Source organism: Panulirus ornatus, chromosome 32, assembly GCF_036320965.1.
Source record: "Panulirus ornatus isolate Po-2019 chromosome 32, ASM3632096v1, whole genome shotgun sequence".
NCBI lineage: Eukaryota > Metazoa > Arthropoda > Malacostraca > Decapoda > Palinuridae > Panulirus > Panulirus ornatus.
The window spans coordinates 9,110,742-9,136,938 of record NC_092255.1 but is presented as its reverse complement, the minus strand read 5'-3'; the positions used below and the strand labels follow the sequence as shown (position 1 = coordinate 9,136,938).

The 26,197-nt window shown below is 39.2% G+C and overlaps 1 protein-coding gene across 1 annotated transcript in view; it reads right to left on the bottom strand.

Moving 5' to 3' along the window:
• Positions 1–15,712: 15,712 nt before the first annotated feature.
• The window catches only part of LOC139759042 (ectonucleoside triphosphate diphosphohydrolase 3-like), a 245,723-nt gene continuing 235,238 nt past the window's right edge, over positions 15,713–26,197 (bottom strand). Inside the window, exon 6 of the mRNA XM_071680944.1 lies at positions 15,713–17,282. Coding sequence (XP_071537045.1) covers positions 17,237–17,282 — 46 coding nt within the window. The 3' untranslated portion in view covers positions 15,713–17,236. The remainder of the gene's footprint in view (positions 17,283–26,197) is intronic.

Genomic DNA, 26,197 nt, shown 5'->3' with positions numbered 1-26,197 from the left:
GAAGTTGAGGACCGATTTTTGCTGGTCAATTAATTCATGGAAAGACAATTTCATCAAAGCATCCAACTTACCTTTGGAAGCACAATTTTTTACATCGTAAAGGCGACTCAGCTTTTCAGTGGTAGTTGATCTTGATATGTGTTCAGTATGTGTACTTTCTCCATTGAAAGAAGTTTGAGTTGGCGATAATCCATTATGCTGCTCTAAGTTGTGGCTGCCGAGTCATGTGTTTGAATATAATAAGGTAGTACATTTTTATTCAGACATGCTTCATTAAGGATAATTAGCATTAATGAGTTTCTTTTAGACTTTTTCTAATTCATGAACTTTCATTTGTTGTTTTCGTTGTTCTTGAGATAGCTGGAAAAGTGAATTTCCAAATGCCATTTTCTCTATATTTACAAAACTTACAGAGAGAGCTTTCTTCCTTCTTATTGAATCACCTGACTAATCAAACTGAATTTCACAAAATTTTGAAAACACTGTATATGATATATACATTGCCAGGAAAACTAAAGTCCTGGGACAGCTGTGAACTCCATGACTGGATATTCAAACAAATATTTTGATCCTGAACTTCACAAATTTTTGCTAGCATCCACACCCCACAATGACAAACCCATGTGAACAATGCATCAAAGGTATTCTGCAGAAACCATTTGCTACACGCATATAAAGTTGATGAACGTGTAATGAACTCTGGGTAATTAAATATTGAAAAATAATGTAACTGAAGACAAAAGCCGTTTGATGGCCACCAAAACAGCTCACAAATTTGGTTGTGCGCACGAAGGCTGTGAAATTCGTTCTAACAGCTATATTGGAATGGCCACTACATCTTTGAGTCAGACTTATTATAGACTTGCAAGAAAGAGCACCCAAATGGCACATGGAAAAAGATCACAAGACTCCATTTACACGATACAATTTGGTGGACAAAACGAAATTGCTCAAGCGCTGCAGCGAGCACAACAAATAACAAACACCAGAAGCAGATTCTATCAAAGAGTTTTCTTCTCAACAGCCAACAAAAAGGGCCACGTCACAAGCCTACGGCTACTTGGCGCCTCTAACCATCGAGGACCACCACACAGATCCCATATCGCTGGTGCATGACATGCCATCACCCGCTCATACAGGCCCAAGTTTCCTCTCGCACTCATGGAGTTTAGAGCTGTCACCAGGACTTTAGTTTTCCTCGCTATGCATACATCATTTTCAGTGTTTTCAAGTTTTCGTCAAATACAGCTTGATGAGTTAGGTGATGCCCTAAGGCGGGCATAAGGGCTTATTATGCCATGGTCTTTAGTGAAACATGTCTGATATATATATATATATATATATATATATATATATATATATATATATATATATATATATATATATATATATATATATATATATATATATAACTGGGTGAAAGTGTTGGAGGAGGGGAGATTTGTTTGTGTGCGTGTAGTCACTGCGCGGCCATGCCTCTATCAGGCAGAAAGATTGTTCCCTGGAATCAGCAAAACAGACGGAGAAAAACAGGTCCAGATGGTAGCCAGTGTTGTTCATGTTTTTCTAACCTGTATGATGGTTTAGTATTATTGACGTATAATTGTTATTTGATATAACAGGAGACGTGAGGTCATGCGGGGAAAAGATGCCAGTTGTGGGTACTCTTGTAAGATTGTTTACCTTGTAAGGAGCGAACTATTATATTGAAAAAATAATGTAAGTGAATCAGTGCGTAAAGTCATCCGTGGTATTATCATATGTATAACTGTAGGTTGATTATAGAGATTAAATTGTTAAACTCATAGAGCGCACGAGATCATCTAGAGCAGGTCCCATATAGAATAAGGCCGGGTGTAAAGTTTTCCAATTTGGTAATCAAACAAGAATATGCACAGACAAAGTACCAAATAAGGACACAAAGAATATGCATCAAGCATGGAAAATCGAGGGAGTACATTAGGAAAGTGCTTAGTTACGGAAGGTGCATTAACACTACTGGACATCTAGCGCTCTTCAAGGATAGAGACGAGTACTATCTCTGGGCGGCTCCTCTACACTCGTATATAAGAACTAGACGCTTTCATCGCCGTCTGGTCCTGTCTGCTTAACCCGGGGAGTGGAGGGGATATACATTCGTAATAATCCCACTGAGTGATACCTTCCACTGTGGCTGCAGTTGTGTTTAAAGTGGCTCTTTTAAACAGTAATACATACGTCTGAAGGGACACTCGGCCTGTATTTCAAACAGCGCCCCAGCTGGGAGAGAGCCTTAGTTGCGTGATGACCGATTCATGTCATTCTATTTAGGTATCAAATGTAAAAATGTTATTGGCCTTTCCTTAACCTACAGGAAAGTGAGTTGTCAGAACATGCTTGGCAGTCCATTGGGCTCCCTGGGTCACTGATGTCTTTATCAAGGGGTTTTACTTCAACCATGGTTATGTGCCCCCATGAGAATTTCACTTGAACCATCAAATAATAACTTCTAGTAATTACAACTAATAATAGCGTCGAGTACTAACTTGTCAACTTTTTTCCATATTTTTCAAGCCCTTATATATATATATATATATATATATATATATATATATATATATATATATATATATATATATATATATATATATATATGTATATATATATATATATATATATATATATATATATATATATATATATATATATATATATACATATATTAGCAAGGGAACAGATAAAGAAAAGGCCTCACTCGCCGACACCCATTCTCCAACAATCATGTGTAACACAGCTAAACCACTGCTCCCTATCCACAACCATGCCCCATAGACCTTTCCGAGGTTTCCTTCGGCTAATTTGTATGCCGTGGCTCAGTCCACTTACCCGTTTGACTGTTGTAATTCCTATTGCAGTCGTAATATGGTACTGATTAGACATCTGATATTTTTCATTTCATAATAGTCTGTTCTTTATGTAGCTGTTCCGTATGGTGTATTCATACTTGAAAATATCGAGATGTCTCCAAATACTTGGAAGATGTGAAAATTCCTTATGACACGGAAGAACCAAAATATTTTTTTGTTGTTGAATCTGTCTTCCTCCTTATCACAAGATTAGATATTCCTTGCTTTTTGTGTACATGGGAGACGGAAAGGTGTGTTCCCGTCAAAGATCCTATCCCGTTCACCTACGTGTGGGTTGTGGTAGTCGGGTTGGTTACCAAGCGTGTCATACAATCATCGTTACAAGGTCAAGACAGATTAAGCTGTTTAAAATCATACCTACGACAAAGCTATCCAATTTATACAGACCTTCACTACTACTCATGTTATATTTCTTTGCATGTCTAATAAGAGAACATTTATTGATATATCTCTTACATGCTTAAACTGAAGTAGCATTAGTCCAATCATTAGAGTGATCATTGAATATCTGCGCTGTTCTTATACAATAAATATGTTGCTTAAATCAAATACAGATATCCTTACAAGTTTGTCCTATATAAAACACATGACAGCATTTGCAAAGAATTCTGTCCACACACAATGAGAAAATATCTCAAGTTAATGAACCCCAAATCTTTCTTTGATAATTCTCTTTGTCTGGAAATCATTTCACAGCGTTAACCCCAAGCATTCCTATGATATCGTTAACCACTACGATATCAAGAATATTTTAGTTTAAACATTTGGTGATAATTCTGCCTTAGTTCGGCTATAACAATTAAGAATACTTCAGTCAAAGATTCACCAGATATTTCTGCGGGCTGTGTCTATAGCATACCTTGCAAATGGACAGAAAAGGAAGAATCTCTGTTAGGCTTAAGCAGCATAAATATTGTAAAGTAAAAGGACAGACCATATCAATTCACGTTAGAAATCATGACCACTATACTGACTGCACCAATGTTACTTCAGTTAAAACGCGTAACTCTATGATCAATAGAAATATCATTAAATGCTCTCTTGTCAAAAACACAATGAACTGCAAAATAAAAATGATGGAAGGTCTGCGTAAACTGGATAGTTGTGTCGTCAGCAAAATCTTTAAAGTTTAATCTGTCTTGACCGTGTGATGAAAATTTTATGACAAACGTGGTGACAGATCCACATGTAAATGGAAACAGTACATTTCCCCCTTCCATGTGTAAAGTGACTACACAGTGATCATTTGTGTAATTCTCAATCTCTATTGAAGTTGTAATGCACAAAAGTGCACTTGGGACTTATCATATTTCATTTTCTCTTGTAGTTATCAGAAGCTACATATATCAAGCGCATCACCGCGATTCTATCATATATATATATATATATATATATATATATATATATATATATATATATATATATATTATATATATATATCTTGCATTCACCTCCCTAACAACCCCATCCATAAACAAATTAAACAACCATGGAGACATCACACACCCCTGCCGCAAACCTACATTCACTGAGAACCAATCACTTTCCTCTCTTCCTACACGTACACATGCCTTACATCCTCGATAAAAACTTTTCACTGCTTCTAACAACTTGCCTCCCACACCATATATTCTTAATACCTTCCACAGAGCATCTCTATCAACTCTATCATATGCCTTCTCCAGATCCATAAATGCTACATAAAAATCCATTTGCTTTTCTAAGTATTTCTCACATACATTCTTCAAAGCAAACTTATACCTCTGTAATTAGAACACTTACCTTTATCTTCTTTGTACAATGGCACTATGCATGCATTCCGCCAATCCTCAGGCACATCGACATGAATCATACATTCACTGAATATCCCCAACCAGTCAACAACACAGTTAGCCCCTTTTTAATAAATTCCACTGCAATACCATCCAAACCCGCCGCCTTGCCAGCTTTCATCTTCCGCAATGCTTTCACTACTTCTTCTCTGTTTCCCAAACCATTCTTCCTGACCCTCTCAATTCGCACACCACCTCGACCAAAACACCCTATATCTGCCACTCTATCATCAAACACATTCAACAAACCTTTAATATACTCACTCCATCTCCTCACTTCACCACTGCTTGTTATTACTTCCCCATTAGCCCCCTTCACCGATGTTCCCATTTGTTTTTTGTATCACGCACTTTATTTACCTACTTCCAAAACATCTTTTTATTCTCCCTAAAATTCAATCTAAGTTAAATCCCTTGAGTTAGCAAAGAAGTCATTTTATAGAGTTGAGCCCAAACCTCCCATTGACAGAAAGAATCTTTTAGTTTTCCTTTTCAATAATGATTTTTCCTTTACTTCCCATGTTGCTTAAATCCTTTAATGTAAATGATGCCTTTAGCAACAATAATACTATAAAGAATATCTTAATCAGGAACTCGCTAAAAAAAAAAATCTGGATGCATCTATAAAGTGCCATGTAGAAATTGTGATGAGTTCTATGTTGGGCAGACTGATAAGGATCTTTCTGTTAGACTTAAGCAACATGAATATAGTATAAGAACAAGACAAGAATCAAATGCCTTGTTTAATCACGTTGAAAACTATGATCATTATATTGACTGGAGTAATGCCATCTCAGTTATCAACTCTAACTCCAGTACCACGAGATATATCATTGAATCTTCTATAATCAAATACACAAAAATCATAACCTTAATATTAGTGAGGTCTATACAAATTGGATGGCTTTATTGTTAACAAAATTTGTAAACAATTCCCCCTCTTGTCCTCATTACAATTTTATGATACGCTCGTTGTCTGTCTTGGACAGTCACTTGTTTACCAAATGCGGTCCTAGCTACGTCTCTTCGTTGTATATGAACTGACATATTTCTTTCTTGTATCTCCCCTGATGATGTGATTATTATATGAAAGTGCACCTGGGAACTTATCGTGTTTCATTTCCCCGTGGACTCATGGGAACATACTTTGATCATGGGCAAAATTGTGATCCTTTCCCATATATAATATATACATATATATATATATATATATATATATATGGATTGATGGAAGGATCTCCGTTGGAAATGAACATTTAAGGCCGAAGTTGAGGACCGATTTTTGCTGGTCAATTAATTCATGGAAAGACAATTTCATCAAAGCATCCAACTTACCTTTGGAAGCACAATTTTTTACATCGTAAAGGCGACTCAGCTTTTCAGTGGTAGTTGATCTTGATATGTGTTCAGTATGTGTACTTTCTCCATTGAAAGAAGTTTGAGTTGGCGATAATCCATTATGCTGCTCTAAGTTGTGGCTGCCGAGTCATGTGTTTGAATATAATAAGGTAGTACATTTTTATTCAGACATGCTTCATTAAGGATAATTAGCATTAATGAGTTTCTTTTAGACTTTTTCTAATTCATGAACTTTCATTTGTTGTTTTCGTTGTTCTTGAGATAGCTGGAAAAGTGAATTTCCAAATGCCATTTTCTCTATATTTACAAAACTTACAGAGAGAGCTTTCTTCCTTCTTATTGAATCACCTGACTAATCAAACTGAATTTCACAAAATTTTGAAAACACTGTATATGATATATACATTGCCAGGAAAACTAAAGTCCTGGGACAGCTGTGAACTCCATGACTGGATATTCAAACAAATATTTTGATCCTGAACTTCACAAATTTTTGCTAGCATCCACACCCCACAATGACAAACCCATGTGAACAATGCATCAAAGGTATTCTGCAGAAACCATTTGCTACACGCATATAAAGTTGATGAACGTGTAATGAACTCTGGGTAATTAAATATTGAAAAATAATGTAATTGAAGACAAAAGCCGTTTGATGGCCACCAAAACAGCTCACAAATTTGGTTGTGCGCACGAAGGCTGTGAAATTCGTTCTAACAGCTATATTGGAATGGCCACTACATCTTTGAGTCAGACTTATTATAGACTTGCAAGAAAGAGCACCCAAATGGCACATGGAAAAAGATCACAAGACTCCATTTACACGATACAATTTGGTGGACAAAACGAAATTGCTCAAGCGCTGCAGCGAGCACAACAAATAACAAACACCAGAAGCAGATTCTATCAAAGAGTTTTCTTCTCAACAGCCAGCAAAAAGGGCCACGTCACAAGCCTACGGCTATTTGGCGCCTCCAACCATCGAGGACCACCACACAGATCCCATATCGCTGGCGCATGAGATGCCATCACCCGCTCATACAGGCCCAAGTTTCCTCTCGCACTCATGGAGTTCAGAGCTGTCACCAGGACTTTAGTTTTCCTCGCTATGCATACATCATTTTCAGTGTTTTCAAGTTTTCGTCAAATACAGCTTGATGAGTTAGGTGATGCCCTAAGACGGGCATAAGGGCTTATTATGCCATGGTCTTTAGTGAAACATGTCTGATATATATATATATATATATATATATATATATATATATATATATATATATATATATATATATATATATATATATATATACATATATATATATAACTGGGTGAAAGTGTTGGAGGAGGGGAGATTTGTTTGTGTGCGTGTAGTCACTGCGCGGCCATGCCTCTATCAGGCAGAAAGATTGTTCCCTGGAATCAGCAAAACAGACGGAGAAAAACAGGTCCAGATGGTAGCCAGTGTTGTTCATGTTTGTCTAACCTGTATGATGGTTTAGTATTATTGACGTATAATTGTTATTCGATATAACAGGAGACGTGAGGTCATGCTGGGAAAAGATGCCAGCTGTGGGTACTCTTGTAAGATTGTTTACCTAGTAAGGAGCGAACTATTATATTGTAAAAATAATGTAAGTGAATCAGTGCGTAAAGTCATCCGTGGTATTATCATATGTATAACTGTAGGTTGATTATAAAGATTAAATTGTTAATCTCATAGAGCGCACGAGATCATCTAGAGCAGGTCCCACATAGAATTAGGCCGGGTGTAAAGTTTTCCATTTTGGTGCTCAAGTAAGAACATACAGAGACAAAGTACCAAATAAGGACACAAAGAATATGCATCAAGCATGGAAAATCGAAGGAGTACATTAGGAAAGTGTTGACTTACGGAAGGTGCATTAACACTACTGGACATCTAGCGCTCTTCAAGGATAGAGACGAGTACTATCTCTGGGCAGTTCCTCTACACTCGTATATAAGAACTAGACGCTTTCATCGCCGTCTGCTCCTGTCTGCTTAACCCGGGGAGTGGAGGGGATATACATTCGTAATAATCCCAGTGAGTCATACCTTCCACTGTGGCTGCAGTTGTGTTTAAAGTGGCTCTTTTAAACAGTAATACATATGTCTCAAGGGACACTCGGCCTGTATTTCAAACAGCGCCCCAGCTGGGGGAGAGCCTTAGTTGCGTGATGACCGATTCATGTCATTCTATTTAGGTATCAAATGTAAAAATGTTATTGGCCTTTCCTTAACCTACAGGAAAGTGAGTTGTCAGAACATGCTTGGCAGTCCATTGGGCTCCCTGGGTCACTGATGTCTTTATCAAGGGGTTTTACTTCAACCATGGTTATGTGCCCCCATGAGAATTTCACTTGAACCATCAAATAATAACTTCTAGTAAATACAACTAATAATAGCGTCGAGTACTAACTTGTCAACTTTTTTCCATATTTTTCAAGCCCTTATATATATATATATATATATATATATATATATATATATATATATATATATATATATATATATATATATATTAGCAAGGGAACAGATAAAGAAAAGGCCTCACTCGCCGACACCCATTCTCCAACAATCATGTGTAACACAGCTAAACCACTGCTCCCTATCCACAACCATGCCCCATAGACCTTTCCGAGGTTTCCTTCGGCTAATTTGTATGCCGTGGCTCAGTCCACTTACCCGTTTGACTGTTGTAATTCCTATTGCAGTCGTAATATGGTACTGATTAGACATCTGATATTTTTCATTTCATAATGGTCTGTTCTTTATGTAGCTGTTCCGTATGGTGTATTCATACTTGAAAATATCGAGATGTCTCCAAATACTTGGAAGATGTGAAAATTCCTTATGACACGGAAGAACCAAAATATTTTTTTGTTGTTGAATCTGTCTTCCTCCTTATCACAAGATTAGATATTCCTTGCTTTTTGTGTACATGGGAGACGGAAAGGTGTGTTCCCGTCAAAGATCCTATCCCGTTCACCTACGTGTGGGTTGTGGTAGTCGGGTTGGTTACCAAGCGTGTCATACAATCATCATTACAAGGTCAAGACAGATTAAGCTGTTTAAAATCATACCTACGACAAAGCTATCCAATTTATACAGACCTTCACTACTACTCATGTTATATTTCTTTGCATGTTTAATAAGAGAACATTTATTGATATATCTCTTACATGCTTAAACTGAAGTAGCTTTAATCCAATCATTAGAGTGATCATTGAAAATCTGCGCTGTTCTTATACAATAAATATGTTGCTTAAATCAAATACAGATATCCTTACAAGTTTGTCCTATATAAAACACATGACAGCATTTGCAAAGAATTCTGTCCACACACAATGAGAAAATATCTCAAGTTAATGAACCCCAAATCTTTCTTTGATAATTCTCTTTGTCTGGAAATCATTTCACAGCGTTAACCCCAAGCATTCCTATGATATCGTTAACCACTACGATATCAAGAATATTTTAGTTTAAACATTTGGTGATAATTCTGCCTTAGTTCGGCTATAACAATTAAGAATACTTCAGTCAAAGATTCACCAGATATTTCTGCGGGCTGTGTCTATAGCATACCTTGCAAATGGACAGAAAAGGAAGAATCTCTGTTAGGCTTAAGCAGCATAAATATTGTAAAGTAAAAGGACAGACCATATCAATTCACGTTAGAAATCATGACCACTATACTGACTGCACCAATGTTACTTCAGTTAAAACGCGTAACTCTATGATCAAAAGAAATATCATTAAGTGCTCTCTTGTCAAAAACACAATGAACTGCAAAATAAAAATGATGGAAGGTCTGCATAAACTGGATAGTTGTGTAGTCAGCAAAATCTTTAAAGTTTAATGTCTTGACCGTGTGATGAAAATTTTATGACAAACGTGGTGACAGATCCACATGTAAACGGAAACAGTACATTTCCCCCTTCCATGTGTAAAGTGACTACACAGTGATCCTTTGTGTAATTCTCAATCTCTATTGAAGTTGTAATGCACAAAAGTGCACTTGGGACTTATCATATTTCATTTTCTCTTGTAGTTATGAGAAGCTACATATATCAAGCGCATCACCGCGATTCTATCATATATATATATATATATATATATATATATATATATATATATATATATATATATATATATATATATATCTTGCATTCACCTCCCTAACAACCCCATCCATAAACAAATTAAACAACCATGGAGACATCACACACCCCTGCCGCAAACCTACATTCACTGAGAACCAATCACTTTCCTCTCTTCCTACACGTACACATGCCTTACATCCTCGATAAAAACTTTTCACTGCTTCTAACAACTTGCCTCCCACACCATATATTCTTAATACCTTCCACAGAGCATCTCTATCAACTCTATCATATGCCTTCTCCAGATTCATAAATGCTACATACAAATCCATTTGCTTTTCTAAGTATTTCTCACATACATTCTTCAAAGCAAACACCTGATCCACACATCCTCTACCACTTCTGGAACCACACTGCTCTTCCCCAATCTGATGCTCTGTACATGCCTTCACCCTCTCAATCAATACCCTCCCATACAATTTGCCAGGAATACTCAACAAACTTATACCTCTGTAATTTGAGCACTCACTCTTATCCCCTTTGCCTTTGTACAATGGCACTATGCACGCGTTCCGCCAATCCTCAGGCACCTCACCATGACTCATACATACATTAAATAACCTTACCAACCAGTCAACAATACAGTCACCCCCTTTTTAAATAAATTCCACTGCAATACCATCCAAACCTGCTGCCTTGCCGGCTTTCATCTTCCGCAAAGCTTTTACTACCTCTTCTCTGTTTACCAAATCATTTTCCCTAACCCTCGCACTTTGCACACCACCTCGACCAAAACACCCTATATCTGCCACTCTATCATCAAACACATTCAACAAACCTTCAAAATACTCACTCCATCTCCTTCTCACATCACCACTACTTGTTATCACCTCCCCATTTGCGCCCTTCACTGAAGTTCCCATTTGCTCCCTTGTCTTACGCACTTTATTTACCTCCTTCCAGAACATCTTTTTATTCTCCCTAAAATTTAATGATACTCTCTCACCCCAACTCTCATTTGCCCTTTTTTTCACCTCTTGCACCTTTCTCTTGACCTCCTGTCTCTTTCTTTTATACGTCTCCCACTCAATTGCATTTTTTCCCTGCAAAAATCGTCCAAATGCCTCTCTCTTCTCTTTCACTAATACTCTTACTTCTTCATCCCACCACTCACTACCCTATCTAATCAACCCACCTCCCACTCTTCTCATGCCACAAGCATCTTTTGCGCAATCCATCACTGATTCCCTAAATACATCCCATTCCTCCCCCACTCCCCTTACTTCCATTGTTCTCACCTTTTTCCATTCTGTACTCAGTCTCTCCTGGTACTTCCTCACACAAGTCTCCTTCCCAAGCTCACTTACTCTCACCACCCTCTTCACCCCAACATTCACTCTTCTTTTCTGGAAACCCATACAAATCTTCACCTTAGCCTCCACAAGATAATGATCAGACATCCCTCCAGTTGCACCTCTCAGCACATTAACATCCAAAAGTCTCTCTTTCGCGCGCCTGTCAATTAACACGTAATCCAATAACGCTCTCTGGCCATCTCTCCTACTTACATAAGTATACTTATGTATATCTCGCTTTTTAAACCAGGTATTCCCAATCATCAGTCCTTTTTCAGCACATAAATCTACAAGCTCTTCACCATTTCCATTTACAACACTGAACACCGCATGTATACCAATTATTCCCTCAACTGCCACATTACTCACCTTTGCATTCAAATCACCCAACACTATAACCCGGTCTCGTGCATCAAAACCACTAACACACTCATTCAGCTGCTCCCAAAACACTTGCCTCTCATGATCTTTCTTCTCATGCCCAGGTGCATATGCACCAATAATCACCCATCTCTCTCCATCAACTTTCAGTTTTACCCATATCAATCGAGAATTTACTTTCTTACATTCTATCACATACTTCCACAACTCCTGTTTCAGGAGTACTGCTACTCCCTCCCTTGCTCTTGTCCTCTCACTAACCCCTGACTTTACTCCCAAGACATTCCCAAACCACTCATCTCCTTTACCCTTGAGCTTCGTTTCACTCAGAGCCAAAACATCCAGGTTCCTTTCCTCAAACATACTACCTATCTCTCCTTTTTTCACATCTTGGTTACATCCACACACATTTAGGCAACCCAATCTGAGCCTTCGAGGAGGATGAGCACTCCCCGCGTGACTCCTCCTTCTGTTTCCCATTTTAGAAAGTCAAAAAAATACAAGGAGGGGAGGATTTCTGGCCCCCCGCTCCCGTCCTCTCTAGTCGCTTTCTACGACACGCGAGGAATGCGTGGGAAGTATTCTTTCACCCCTATCCCCAGGGATAATATACATATATATATACACATACACACATACACACACACACATACACACACACACACATACATATATATACATGTGAAAAATTTAAGAAACAATTTAGAAAACTGAAACTTCTAGCTTGAAATGAAATGAAAAAATGAGTTTTGGAAAGAGGGGCAAGGATGAAGTCTGTTGGGGATGAGAGAGCTTGGGAAGTGAGTCAGTTGTTGTTCGCTGATGATACAGCGCTGGTGGCTGATTCATGTGAGAAACTGCAGAAGCTGGTGACTGAGTTTGGTAAAGTGTGTGAAAGAAGAAAGTTAAGAGTAAATGTGAATAAGAGCAAGGTTATTAGGTACAGTAGGGTTGAGGGTCAAGCCAATTGGGAGGTGAGTTTGAATGGAGAAAAACTGGAGGAAGTGAAGTGTTTTAGATATCTGGGAGTGGATCTGGCAGCGGATGGAAACATGGAAGCGGAAGTGGATCATAGGGTGGGGGAGGGGGCGAAAATTCTGGGAGCCTTGAAGAATGTGTGGAAGTCGAAAACATTATCTCGGAAAGCAAAAATGGGTATGTTTGAAGGAATAGTGGTTCCAACAATGTTGTATGGTTGCGAGGCGTGGGCTATGGATAGAGTTGTGCGCAGGAGGATGGATGTGCTGGAAATGAGATGTTTGAGGACAATGTGTGGTGTGAGGTGGTTTGATCGAGTAAGTAACGTAAGGGTAAGAGAGATGTGTGGAAATAAAAAGAGCGTGGTTGAGAAAGCAGAAGAGGGTGTTTTGAAATGGTTTGGGCACATGGAGAGAATTAGTGAGGAAAGATTGACCAAGAGGATATATGTGTCGGAGGTGGAGGGAACGAGGAGAAGTGGGAGACCAAATTGGAGGTGGAAAGATGGAGTGAAAAAGATTTTGTGTGATCGGGGCCTGAACATGCAGGAGGGTGAAAGGAGGGCAAGGAATAGAGTGGATTGGATCGATGTGGTATACCGGGGTTGACGTGCTGTCAGTGCATTGAATCAGGGCATGTGAAGCGTCTGGGGTAAACCATGGAAAGCTGTGTAGGTATGTATATTTGCGTGTGTGGACGTATGTATATACATGTGTATGGGGGTGGGTTGGGCCATTTCTTTCGTCTGTTTCCTTGCGCTACCTCGCAAACGCGGGAGACAGCGAAAAAAAAAAAAAAAAATATATATATATATATATATATATATATATATATATATATATATATATATATATATATATATATATATATATATATTATCCCTGGGGATAGGGGATTAAGAATACTTCCCACGTATTCCCTGCGTGTCGTAGAAGGCGACTAAAAGGGGAGAACATTATCTTGGAAAGCAAAAATGGGTATGTTTGAAGGAATAGTGGTTTCAACAATGTTGTATGGTTGCGAGGCGTGGGCTATGGATAGAGTTGTGCGCAGGAGGATGGATGTGCTGGAAATGAGATGTTTGAGGACAATGTGTGGTGTGAGGTGGTTTGATCGAGTAAGTAACGTAAGGGTAAGAGAGATGTGTGGAAATAAAAAGAGCGTGGTTGAGAGAGCAGAAGAGGGTGTTTTGAAGTGGTTTGGGCACATGGAGAGAATGAGAGAGGAAAGATTGACCAAGAGGATATATGTGTCGGAGGTGGGTGGAACGAGGAGAAGTGGGAGACCAAATTGGAGGTGGAAAGATGGAGTAAAAAAGATTTTGTGTGATCGGGGCCTGAACATGCAGGAGGGTGAAAGGAGGGCAAGGAATAGAGTGAATTGGATCGGTGGTATACCGGGGTTGACGTGCTGTCAATGGATTGAATCAGGGCATGTGAAGCGTCTGGGGTAAACCATGGAAAGCTGTGTAGGTATGCATATTTGCGTGTGTGAACGTATGTATATATACATGTGTATGGGGGTGGGTTGGGCCATTTCTTTCGTCTGTTTCCTTGCGGTACCTCGCAAATGCGGGATACAGCGACAAAGCAAAAAAAAAAAAAAAAAAAAAAAAAAAAAAAAAAAAAAAAATATATATATATATATATATATATATATATATATATATATATATATATATATATATATATATATATATATATAGTTTTTTCTCGCCATTTCCCGCGTTAACATGGTAGCGCGTGGAACAGACGAAGAAAGGCCACATCCACACATCCATTCTCTAGCTGTCATGTATAATGCACCGATACCACAGCTCCCTATCTACATCTAGGCTCCACAGATCTTTCCTTGGGTTAACCTAGACGCTGGACATCACATGACCTTATTTAGTCCATTGACAATACGTCGACCCCCGTATACCACAGTGTTCCAATGCACAGCATTCCTTGCACGCATTTCACCTTCCATCATATTCAGACTCCAATCGTTCAAAATCTTTTTCACTCCATCCTTCCATCTCCAGTCTGGTCTCCTCGCTTCTTGTTCATTCCACTTCTGACACATTTATCATCTTTACCAACCTTTCCTCACTAATTCTCTCTATATATCAAAACCAATCTAGCACATCCTCTTCAGCTCTCTCCACCATACTTTCTATTGCCACACATCTCTCTTGCCTTTTCATCACTTACTCGATCAAACCACATCATTGCCCTTAAACATTTCATCTCCAACATATCCACCCTCCTCCGTATAGCCTTATCTATAGCCCATGCCTCGCATTCATATAATATTGCTGGGACTACTATACCTTCAAGCATACCTACTTTTCTCCTCCTCTCTTTCCACAAATTCTTCAGTGCTCCCAGAACCTTCGCCCCTTCACCAACCCTATGATCCACTTACGCTTCATGGTTTCATTTGCTGTTATGCCCACTCCCATGTACCTAAAACACTTCCCTTCACTCACATCCCAACGAACTGTTCCTCTACCCTGCAAAAACCTAATAGCCTTGTTTTTACTCACAATTACTCTCAACTTCCTCCTTTTACACTCTGTTTCAAACTTAGTCACCAAATTCTGCATTTCCTCAGTCGAATTCGTCATCATTGCCGTATCTTCAGCAAACAACAACTAACTCATTTCCCAGATCCTCTCGTCCCTCTCTCCAACACTCTCGCATCTTCCTTCCTCACCACCCGATCCATATAACAAGTTAAACAACCATGGTGACATTAGGCATACCTGTAGCAGCTCAACCTTCACTTAGAACCTTTCATTTTCTTTTCTTGCTACTTGTTCACAAGCCTTACATCGTTAGCAAAACTTCTCACTGCTTCTGTTAAAAGCGCTTTCCTCACACATCGTATATTCTTAAATCCTTTCACAAGACATCTCTGTTAACCCGACCATATGCTTTCTCCACATCCATAAATGCCCCGTAAGTATTCCTCACACACATTCTTTAAAGCAAACATCTGCTCCACACATTCTCTACCTTTTCTGAAACCACAAAGCTCCTCCCGAATCCGAAGCCATATATATGTCTACAGCATCTCAATTACAGCTTACCAGGTACACTAAATAAGCTTATGTCTCCATAGTTTGAAAACTCACCTTTATCCCTCTTGCCTTTATACAGTAGTACTATAAATGCATTCTACTAATCCTCAGGCACCTCAACAAGCTGTCCACCTTTTCCTTTCAAAATACTGAATACCCCACGCCCTCTAGTTGTACTACCCCCAACACCCAGCCTCTAACATCAAAATTGTTGACACATTCACTTGCCTGCTCACAAAGCACTTGCCTCTCATGATCTTTTTCTCGTGGCCTGGTGCATAAGCACTAAATAATCATCTATCTCTCGCAAGTCATCTCCATTTTACACACATCAGTCTAGAATTTACTTCTTTACACTCTTTCACACATTCCCACAACTCCTGCTTCAGGAGTAGTGTTACTCCTTCCTTAGCTTTATCCCCTCACAAAACCCTGACTTTATTCCTAACACGTTTCTGTACCATTTTTCCCCTTACCCTTAAGTTTTGTTTCACTCAGAGCCAGAGTCGAAGTTTCTCTCCTTATACAACCACTCTCTCCTCTCTTCTCAACTTAGCTACATCCACACATATTTAGACTCCCCAGCCTGAGCCTTCGAGGAGGAGGAGCACTCCCTTCTTGGTTCCTGTTCCGTCATTTAGAAACTGAAATACAAGAACGGGGAGGGGTTTCAAGCTCCCGCTCCCGCCCCCTTTTTGTCGCCCTCTTCGACACGCAGGGAATACGGAAGTGTCAGGAACAGATGACTGAGCCTCAGAGGGAAAGTTCCTCAACTGGCTCTCGTCTCTGTTCCTTCTTTTGGAAAAGTAAAACAGGAAAGGATTTCCAGTCCCCAGTTCCCACCCCTTTTAAGTGGTTTTCTACGACATGCAGGGAATACGTGGGAAGCTTTCTTTCTCCCCTATCCCCAGGGATTATATATATATATATATATATATATATATATATATATATATATATATATATATATATATATATATATATATATAAGAAGTTTCATACTTACGATCCTTAAAATAAAATACAATTGAAAGAACAAACTGAAAAAGGTGACTTACACAAACTATAATGACAATTTCAAAAGCGTCCCAACATGTATCAAAAATATCTTAATGCCCGTAATAAGCTTATTCCTAATTGTCCTAAAAAAAAAACTCCTCTGCTTCCTATTTGTTGAATTTCAACAAATTCACCACTAGTCTTTCAGGCACACAAAGCTTCCTAAAATAATGTCCTCTACTCATAAAAATCTTTGAAGTTCCAGATCAATATGGTCTCCGATATTCCTGCAAAGAGGAAACAACATATGTAAGATAAATTAAGCTGATCTCAGTCACCATACATTAATTAAATTAACCTCTGTTTTCAAACTGATCTCTTCAGTTTCATCATGCATGACATTCACTTTTTTTTTTGTTCTGAATAACACAGCAGAACCTTTAATTCTTTACTCTACAAGTTAGTAAAGAAACAGGTATCATTTCATAGGGTTCTCATTTATTGAGATTACTTCTATCAGTCAGAGAATCTTATGGAAAAAAAAAGTTTAATACAATTAGACACTATGGTTATTTTGTATAATAACAGAATACTGTAAAATATAGAACAACATGGTTAACTAAAATTTTCTTGCTGTGGCTACCAATTTTTCTTTATCTAAGAGAAAATAAGGCATATGTAAATTTACATGTAAAAAATGAGCGTAATCAGACTCAGTATCAAGAAGTAAAAACAAAGTAAAATATTGCCGCCATGCCAAGGGATGGACATGAAAAGTAAGCAGGTTAGAGAGAGAGAGAGAGAGAGAGAGAGAGAGAGAGAGAGAGAGAGAGAGAGAGAGAGAGAGAGAGAGAGAGAGAGAGAGAGAGAGAGAATTTACTTGGAATGAGGAGGATGAACAGAATGAAAAATGATGATGTGTAATGGATATGTGGTGCACAGAAATCCTGATATATGATGGTGCACAGAAATCATCCTAAAGACACTTGGGTCCCAGTCTTTCAGGAAGGTATGTTGTTGGTCAAGACGATATGTAGTTGTGTTGTAGAAAGTGCAAGGGAGACAAGTACACCATGTGAGACGGAGAGATGCAATAAGAGAAATGTTTCGGCCTTGGGATTTTTTCAGATGGAGAGCTGTAGGAATGACTGGAGATTGAATATAAACTGAAGCATTTTGTGTATCGAGGTGGTATGAATGAAAACACTTGACGAATCAACTTAAAAAGCACTTGACGAATCATCTTAAAAAGTACGAAATGAAAAATGAAAAAGTAAGAAGCGCTTTCCAGACGCTGTAAGTAAAGACTATAATTGCTGAAGAAGTTCGCTGTCAAATGTGCTTGATCAGATGCAGAAAAGGTGAGTAAAGGGTATGTTTTTTTTACGATGCAAATAAATAGCCTTTCAGAGCAAAGGATAAGAAATTATAGAAAATATGATGCTGAAGAGGAATAATGACGATAAGTTAGGAGGAAGGTTTGTTTAAAGTAGAAGGGAATAACAGCACAAAGAGAAAATAACTACCCAGGACATACATTAAAAGGAAGAAGTCTGTTCAAGGAAACACAAAGATGTAGAAATATGTGAGGACAAATTTCCTCGAGAAAGACCGTGGAAATGCCGTCTTGATGCTCTGAAGGAGTTATGAAATACAAGATGAGGAATGGCATAATTATGAGAGATTACCTACCTAAAACACCTACGACGAGATATGGTCATAGTGGCAGAGCCAAACACTCACACCACGTATTGCTTGATGCTGCCATCTGCATTCGATGATTATCTAATCTTAGTTCTTCAGGGACTGACTTCACCCATAGGTAAAGTGAAGTTTTCACCATTTCTGTAGTTGTTCCATGTTCGCTTTTTATTTCTCCAGGCAGGAGACTGAGTAGTCGTTCAAGCAGTCATTATTAATGTATGATTTGTTATAACTGTTCCATGGCATTCTTGAAGATCTGATAACTGTCTTCCTTGTTGAAAGACATTCAGCTTCAATTAACAAAGTTTTCCTTAATAGCTACAATTTGTCGCCATATCTTTCTCTTCTTTCTAAGTTATACAGTTGCAGTTCTGTCGGCCTTTCATGGTAGTTCATATGTTCCATCCTGACGATTTTGTTCGTGAAGTACTTCGGCATTCTCTCTCTCTCTCTCTCTCTCTCTCTCTCTCTCTCTCTCTCTCTCTCTCTCTCTCTCGTTTGTTTCTATCTTTCGATGGTGACCATACAACTCAGGAGTATTCAAACTTGTTTCTATTGCAGAGAAAATTCGCAGAACCATACTGCTCATCACCTAACGGGACAGTGTTATCTCAGTGAGCTTTCCGAGATCTAGTTTCTCATTTATGATGACGCCCATATACTTCACCTTTGTTCCATTTCCTATCAATTTCTCTTCCGGATTCTTACATGGTAGCAATATTTTATCATTCCTTGCTTCATAACTTATTTACTAAAATCTATGTTCATCAAATTAGATCGGCTTCAATTTGCGAATTGTGTCGAAAGTTTATTTTGCTTCTCCTTTTGATCATTTTGTCTATTCTGATAGGTCTTTCTGGTCCTTAGCTAAAGGCAACTCTGACAACTTCTGTCACTCCACCTTTTCTTCTTTCTTCCGTTCTAACGGTACTATAGCTGTCTCTCCCGTAGACAGAGCAATCTTTGGTTCCTGTTTCTCCTCTAACTCCAGCTTAGATAACTCTAACATTCTTTTATCCCCTGATGCTCCTCTTACTAATCCTATGCCCCTTCCCGTAATCTCTTTTCAGACTGTCCAAAAAGAGCTTATGGTCCTGATGGCATCCATCCCTGTGTACTGAAAGTGTGCCTCTGAACTCCCACCTGTGCTTGCTCGTCTGTTCCGTTTTTGTTTAAAGACCAAAACTTTTCCATCTCCTTTTAAGCCTGCACTGATGCATCCCATCCCTAAGAAGGGTGACCGTTCTGACCCCTCTATCTATCGTCCCATTCCCTCGACATCTACCATTTCCAAAGTCTTTGAATCCCTGCTCAACCCCTCTAACCTTAAACACCTCGAAAAATCACAATCTTCTCTCTGATCATCAGTATGGCTTCTGTAAGGATAGAACCACTGGTGATATTCTTTCTTATCTCAATAATGTCCGGTCATCATCACTGAAAGATTTTGGGGAGTCAGGCGTAGTTGCCTTTGACATATCTTAGACTTTTGACAGGGTGTGGCTTCGGGGACTCATCTCTAGGCTCCCCTCTTTTGGCTTCCCTCCCTCACCTAAATATTTAGCTTCCACTCCGGCCGATCTATCTCTGTAGTTGTTGATGGATCAACCTCCCTCTTCTTATCCATCAACGGCGGTGTTCCTCAAGGTTCTGTATTTCTCCCTGTTTTTCATCAATTTCCTCTCCTCCACAGATAATGCAATGCACTCATATTTTGTTGACTCATCACTGCATTCACCATATTCTTCAATCCTTCTTGCGTCAACAAGGCAGCGCCAGGAAACAGACGAAGAAAGACCACATCCACACTCAATCTGCCAAGTGTAATGCACCGAAATAAGAGCTCTCTATCCACATCCAGGAACCACGCACCTTTCCATGGTTTACCCCGAACGTTTCACCTTCCCATGGTTTACCCCGGACGTTTACATGCCCTTGTTCTGTCCACTGGTCCACTGACAGCACATTGACCCCAATATACCAAATCGTTCCCATTCCCTCCATTCCGTGCACGGCTTTCACTTTTTAATAGAAATCTTTTTCATGACGGCTCAATGTTCTATACTTCACTGAAAGATGAGGAAACAGACCGTGAGAAAATAAGGAAGAAACCCATTAAAGGAAAAATAAAGTAAGAGTAATAATGTATGGATGGCATGAGCCGACGAGTGTAGGGCTCCCTCACCATACTGCACAAATAGGTAATCATAATCATACAGACAAAAATAAACAAAGAAAGTACTAAATGAATAAATAAATACATATAAGCATAAAGTATAAAAGTAGCGAGTGTTTATAGGATGCAGGTAAAACCACAAGGAAACGGAAAATACGAAGTGTCTACCATGGAGACAATTCATCTTAAAATCAAATACAGTTAAGGCTTCTCACAAATCCTTCTAAAATGGAATGACACCAGAAACAGAAATAACTACATTATATATACATAATCATCTTCAGCCCTCTCAGTCACACAGATGTTACAACCACACATGACTCTTACCCTTTCATTACTTATTCCATATTGTCCTCAAACGTTTCATTTCATACATTCACCCTCCTCCGCACTGCGAATGCCTCGCATCCATATAATTTTTGAGGGACTACTATTCTTTCAAACATACCCATTTTTGCCCCACCATACAATGTCCTGTCTTTGCACACATTCCTCAGTGCTCCTAGAACCTTCGCCCACTTCGTCATCCTATAACTCACTGCAACTTCCATGTTCAAATTCTTTGCCATATCCACTCCTAGGTATCTAAAACACTTCACTTCCTCCAATTTTTCTCCATTCATACTTACACCTCTAACCCTGCTAAACCTAAAAACCTTTATTTCCATTCACATTGACTCTCATCTTTCTCCTTTCCCACACGCTTCCAAATTCAGCCACCAACTTCTACAGTTTCTCACTCGAATCAGTCACTAGCGATGTGTTATCAGCTAAATACAAGTGACTCACTTTCAAGGCTCTTTCATCCCTCACAGATCGCATACTCCAAGGTTGTCGCATTAACCTCCCTCACCACCCCAACCCATAAACAAACAGAGCAAACATGCTGACATCACACACCACTGGGCTGACCAAACTTCAATTAGAACAATTCACTCTCCTCTCTTCCAACTTGTACACATGCCTTATACCCCTGATGAAAACTTCTCACTGCTTCTAGCAGCTTTCCTGCCAAACTGTACATTCTTCAGACCTCCCACAAGGCTTCACTATCAACCCTATCACATGCTTTCTCCAGATTCATAAATGACACATACAAATCTAACTGTTGAAGTATTTCTCAAACACATTCTATAAAGCAAACAACTGATCCGCAAATACGCTATCACTTCCAAAAAGAAGAAAAAGAAAAGCTGCTACTCTCCGATCTAATGCTCTGTACATGCCTTCACCTTCTCAATCACTACTCTCCCATAAAACTTACCTGGTACACTCAACAAACTTATCCCTCTTTAGTTTGAACACCCACTTTAACCCTCTTGCCTTTAAACAACGTCTCTCTCTCTCTCTCTCTCTCTCTCTCTCTCTCTCTCTCTCTCTCTATATATATATATATATATATATATATATATATACATACATACATTCCACCTATCCTCAGGTACCTTACTATGATCCATTTCAACTGCAATATCATCTACTCCAGCTGCTTTTCCATATTTCATCTTACACGAGACTTTCACTACCTTTCCTCTTCACCAAACCACCCTCCATGACTTCGCATACCACCCTAAACCAAACACCAGACATGTGCCAAACCTGTCATGGGAAAGTAGCGATTGAAAGGACGAAGGTATGTTCAGATCAACAGGCTGAGAAGGAACAGTGTTGTCCAGAAGTGTTACAGGATGTTTGGATCACGTGTTTGCTTGAAAAAATGTGTAAGAGAAATACTTAAGAGTAACGGATGGATTTGCACGTGGCTTTTATGGATCCGGAGAAAACATATATTAGGCTTGATTGAGATGCCGTGTAAAAGGTCTTTAGAATGTATGGTGGGGGAGAAAAGCTGCTAAAAGCAGTAGGAACTTTTATCAACGGTGTAAGGCATATGTACGAGTAGGAAGAAAGGAGAGTGAATGGTTCCAAGAGAGGGTTGGTCTGTAGCAGGGTTGTTTAATGTCATCATGGTTAATTAGTTTATGGATGGAGTACTGGAGGAGGTAAATGCTTGCAGTCTGTTGGGGATGAGAGGGCCTAGGAAGTGGGTCAGCTCTTATTTGTTGATGATACAGCACTTGTGGCAAATTCAAGTGAGAAACTAGAAGTTGGTGGCTGAGTCTGGAAGATTGAGTGAAAAGAGGAAGTTGAGTATAAATGTGAATAAAAGCAAGGTTATCAGGTTTAGCAGGGTTGAGGGACAAATCAAATGGAGTTTGAATTTAAATGGAGAAAAATTGGAAAAGATGTGTTTTAGATACCTGGGAGTATATATCGCAGCGAATGAGACCATAAAAGCGGATGTGAGTGTTACAGCGGATAGACGGGGCGAAAGTTCTAGGAACGCTGAAGAATAAGTGCAGAGAGATATCTTTATTTGGGAGGGTAAGAGTGCGTATGTTTATAATTACAGCAGTCCCAGCAGAATCATATGAATGTGATAAGACTATGCAGAGAAGGTCAGATGTGTTGGAAATTAAATGTATGAGGACAATATTTGGTGTGAGGTGATTTGATCGAGTAAGTAACGAAAGGATAAGAGAGATGTGTAGTAATTAAAAGAGTGTGGTTAATAGAGCTGAAGAAAGTGTGCTGAAATAGTTTAGACAAATGGAGAGAATGTGTGAGAAAAGTCTGATAAAGAGGAGAATAGGGACACCAAACTGTCGATGGAAGGATGGAATGAAAAGGATTATGAGCAATCAGGGCTTGAACATGCAAGGCACGGGATAGAGTGAACTGGAATGATACGGTATACAGGGGTAGATGTGCTATTAGTGGAAAGCCACGGCAAACTATGGATGTATCTTAGGGACTTGGTTGTGTATAGGAACAAAAGCATGGAACAAGATTAACGAGGGAGATCATAGTGAATAACACCAATATCATTAATAGTTGCAGTGACTGGAGGAGACTACAGATATTACAAGACATTCACATTAGGAAGAAAGCCTCCGTCAACATCCAGACAAACGTGACCATCGCCATACCGCTCTTTGATTGCCCGCCAGTAAGTCGTAGACCTAATGCCGTTTTAGGACAGATGGGACACGTCACTGAACCATCACAAGCTACAGAGTCCGCCATTTCTGGATAGGAGGAATGCGTCACTGACCAACCCGGTCCTCGGTTACGAAGGTCGGACAGAATCAGACAAGCCCAACCTGACATTAACTCCACATCCGGAAAATAACGGTCTCGCTTGGCCCAACTTAGTGCATTTAGTGATGGACTTTCTATATTCATGCCTCGTTTAATATTGTTCTTCTGTGTTTACTCAAGTGCAAGGTTTTCTATATTTCAGTTTCCATATTTTGTATTTAGATTGTCTCTCATACTACCTACATGATATTGTTAATATGTTCCGCTTTTAATGTTTTCTTTACGTTTATGTGCTATGTACTGTGGGTTTTTCCTAGTGTGGTTTTTATATACATTTTGTTTGCGTTTACAGTTTTATGTCCAAGTTTTGTGACGCAGTTCTTTTCTCCTTTTTGTAGATTCGTCGTGATGCCTCTGTGAAGGCTTAAATCCTTTAACAAAAATGTAGCCTTCGGCAATAGCAATACTATAAACGTATCAATCAAGAACTCAGCAGAAAGTTCTGCGGGCTGTGTCTATAGAGTGCTGTGTAAAAATTGAAATATGTTTTATGTTGGGCAGACTGGTAAGGATCTTTATGCTAGACTTAAGCAACATAAATATATCTTAAGAACAGGACAAGAATTAAATGCTTTGTTTAATAATGTTAAAAACTATGATCATTGCACTGACTGGAGCAATGCCAACTCGGTTATCAACTCCTTTACCACGGGAAATATCATTGAATCTTCAGTGTAACACACAAAGTATTCTAACATTAATAGTGAAGGCCTACACAAATCTGATAGGTTTATTGTAGACAAAATTTGTAAACAGTTCCCTTTCTTATCCACATAACAAAATCTTATGACAAACGTTGCCACAATCGAACGCACCCACTCAACCATCCGGTAACACTTGTTTACCAATGATGTCTGAGCTACATCTCATCCTTGTGTATCAACTGACTGTTCTCTATATCATTCTTGTATCTCCCTTGATGATGTGGTTACTAAACGGAAGTGAACTTGGGAACTTATTGTGTTTCATTTACCTGTTGGGAACTTATTGTGTTTCATTTACCTGTGGAAAACCTGCATGTCTTAGAAGGCGAATAAATGGGGAGGGAGCGGGGAGCTGGACACTCTACCCTTTTGTAGTTCAATTTCTAAAAGAGGAAACACATAATATCAATTTTAGAAGAATGTGAGTGAGAAGTACTTAGAGAAACAGATGAATTTGTATGTGGCATTTATGAATCTGGGGAAGGAATGTGATAAGGTTGATAGAGATGCTTTGTGGTGTGGGAGGTAAGCTGCTAGAAGAGAAGCTTTTATCAAGGGTGTAAGACATGTATAGGAGTAGGAAGAGAGGAGAGTAAGTGGTTCCCAGTGAAGGTCCGTCTGCGGCAGGGGTGTGTGATGTCCCCATGGTTGTTAAATATGTTTATGGATGGGGTGGTTTGGGAGGTATATGAGAGAGTTTTGGAAAGACGGGCGAGCATGCAGTCTGTTGGGGATGAGAGGGCCTGGAAAGTGATTTAGTTGTTGCTCACCAATGACACAACACTGGTAGCTGAATCAAGTGAGAAACTGCAGAAGTTGCTGACCGAATTTGGAAATTTGTGCGAAAGGAGAACCTGAGAGTAAATGTGAATAAGAGCAAGGTTATTAGGTTCAACAGAGTTGAGGGAAAAGTTACGTGGGATATATGTTTAAATGGAGGAAAATTGGAGGAAGTGAAGTGTTTCAGATATCTGGAAGTGGAGTAAGCAGTGAATGGAGCCATGGAAGCGGAAGTGAGTCATAGGGAGGGGGAGGGGACGAAGGTTCTGTGAGCAACGAAGAACGTGTGTAAAGACAGAATGTCACTACGGAGGAAAAATGAATATGTTTGAAGGAACAGTAGTTCCAGCAATATCATGCGGTTGCGAGGCATGGGCTACAGATAGGGTTGTATGGAGGGAGGTGGATGTGTTGCTAATGAAATGTTTAAAGACAATATGCGGCGTGAGGTTCAATCGAGTAAGTAATGAATACGCAGGAAAGATGTGCAGTAATAAAAAGAGTGAAGTTGATAGAGCAAATAGGCATTCACCTCCCTAACCACCCCATCCATGAACATTAAACAACAATGGAGACATCACGCACCCCTGCTGCAAACCGACATTAACTGGGATCAGTCACTTTCGTCTCTTCCTACTTGTACACATGCTTTACATCCTTGGTAAACACTTTTCAC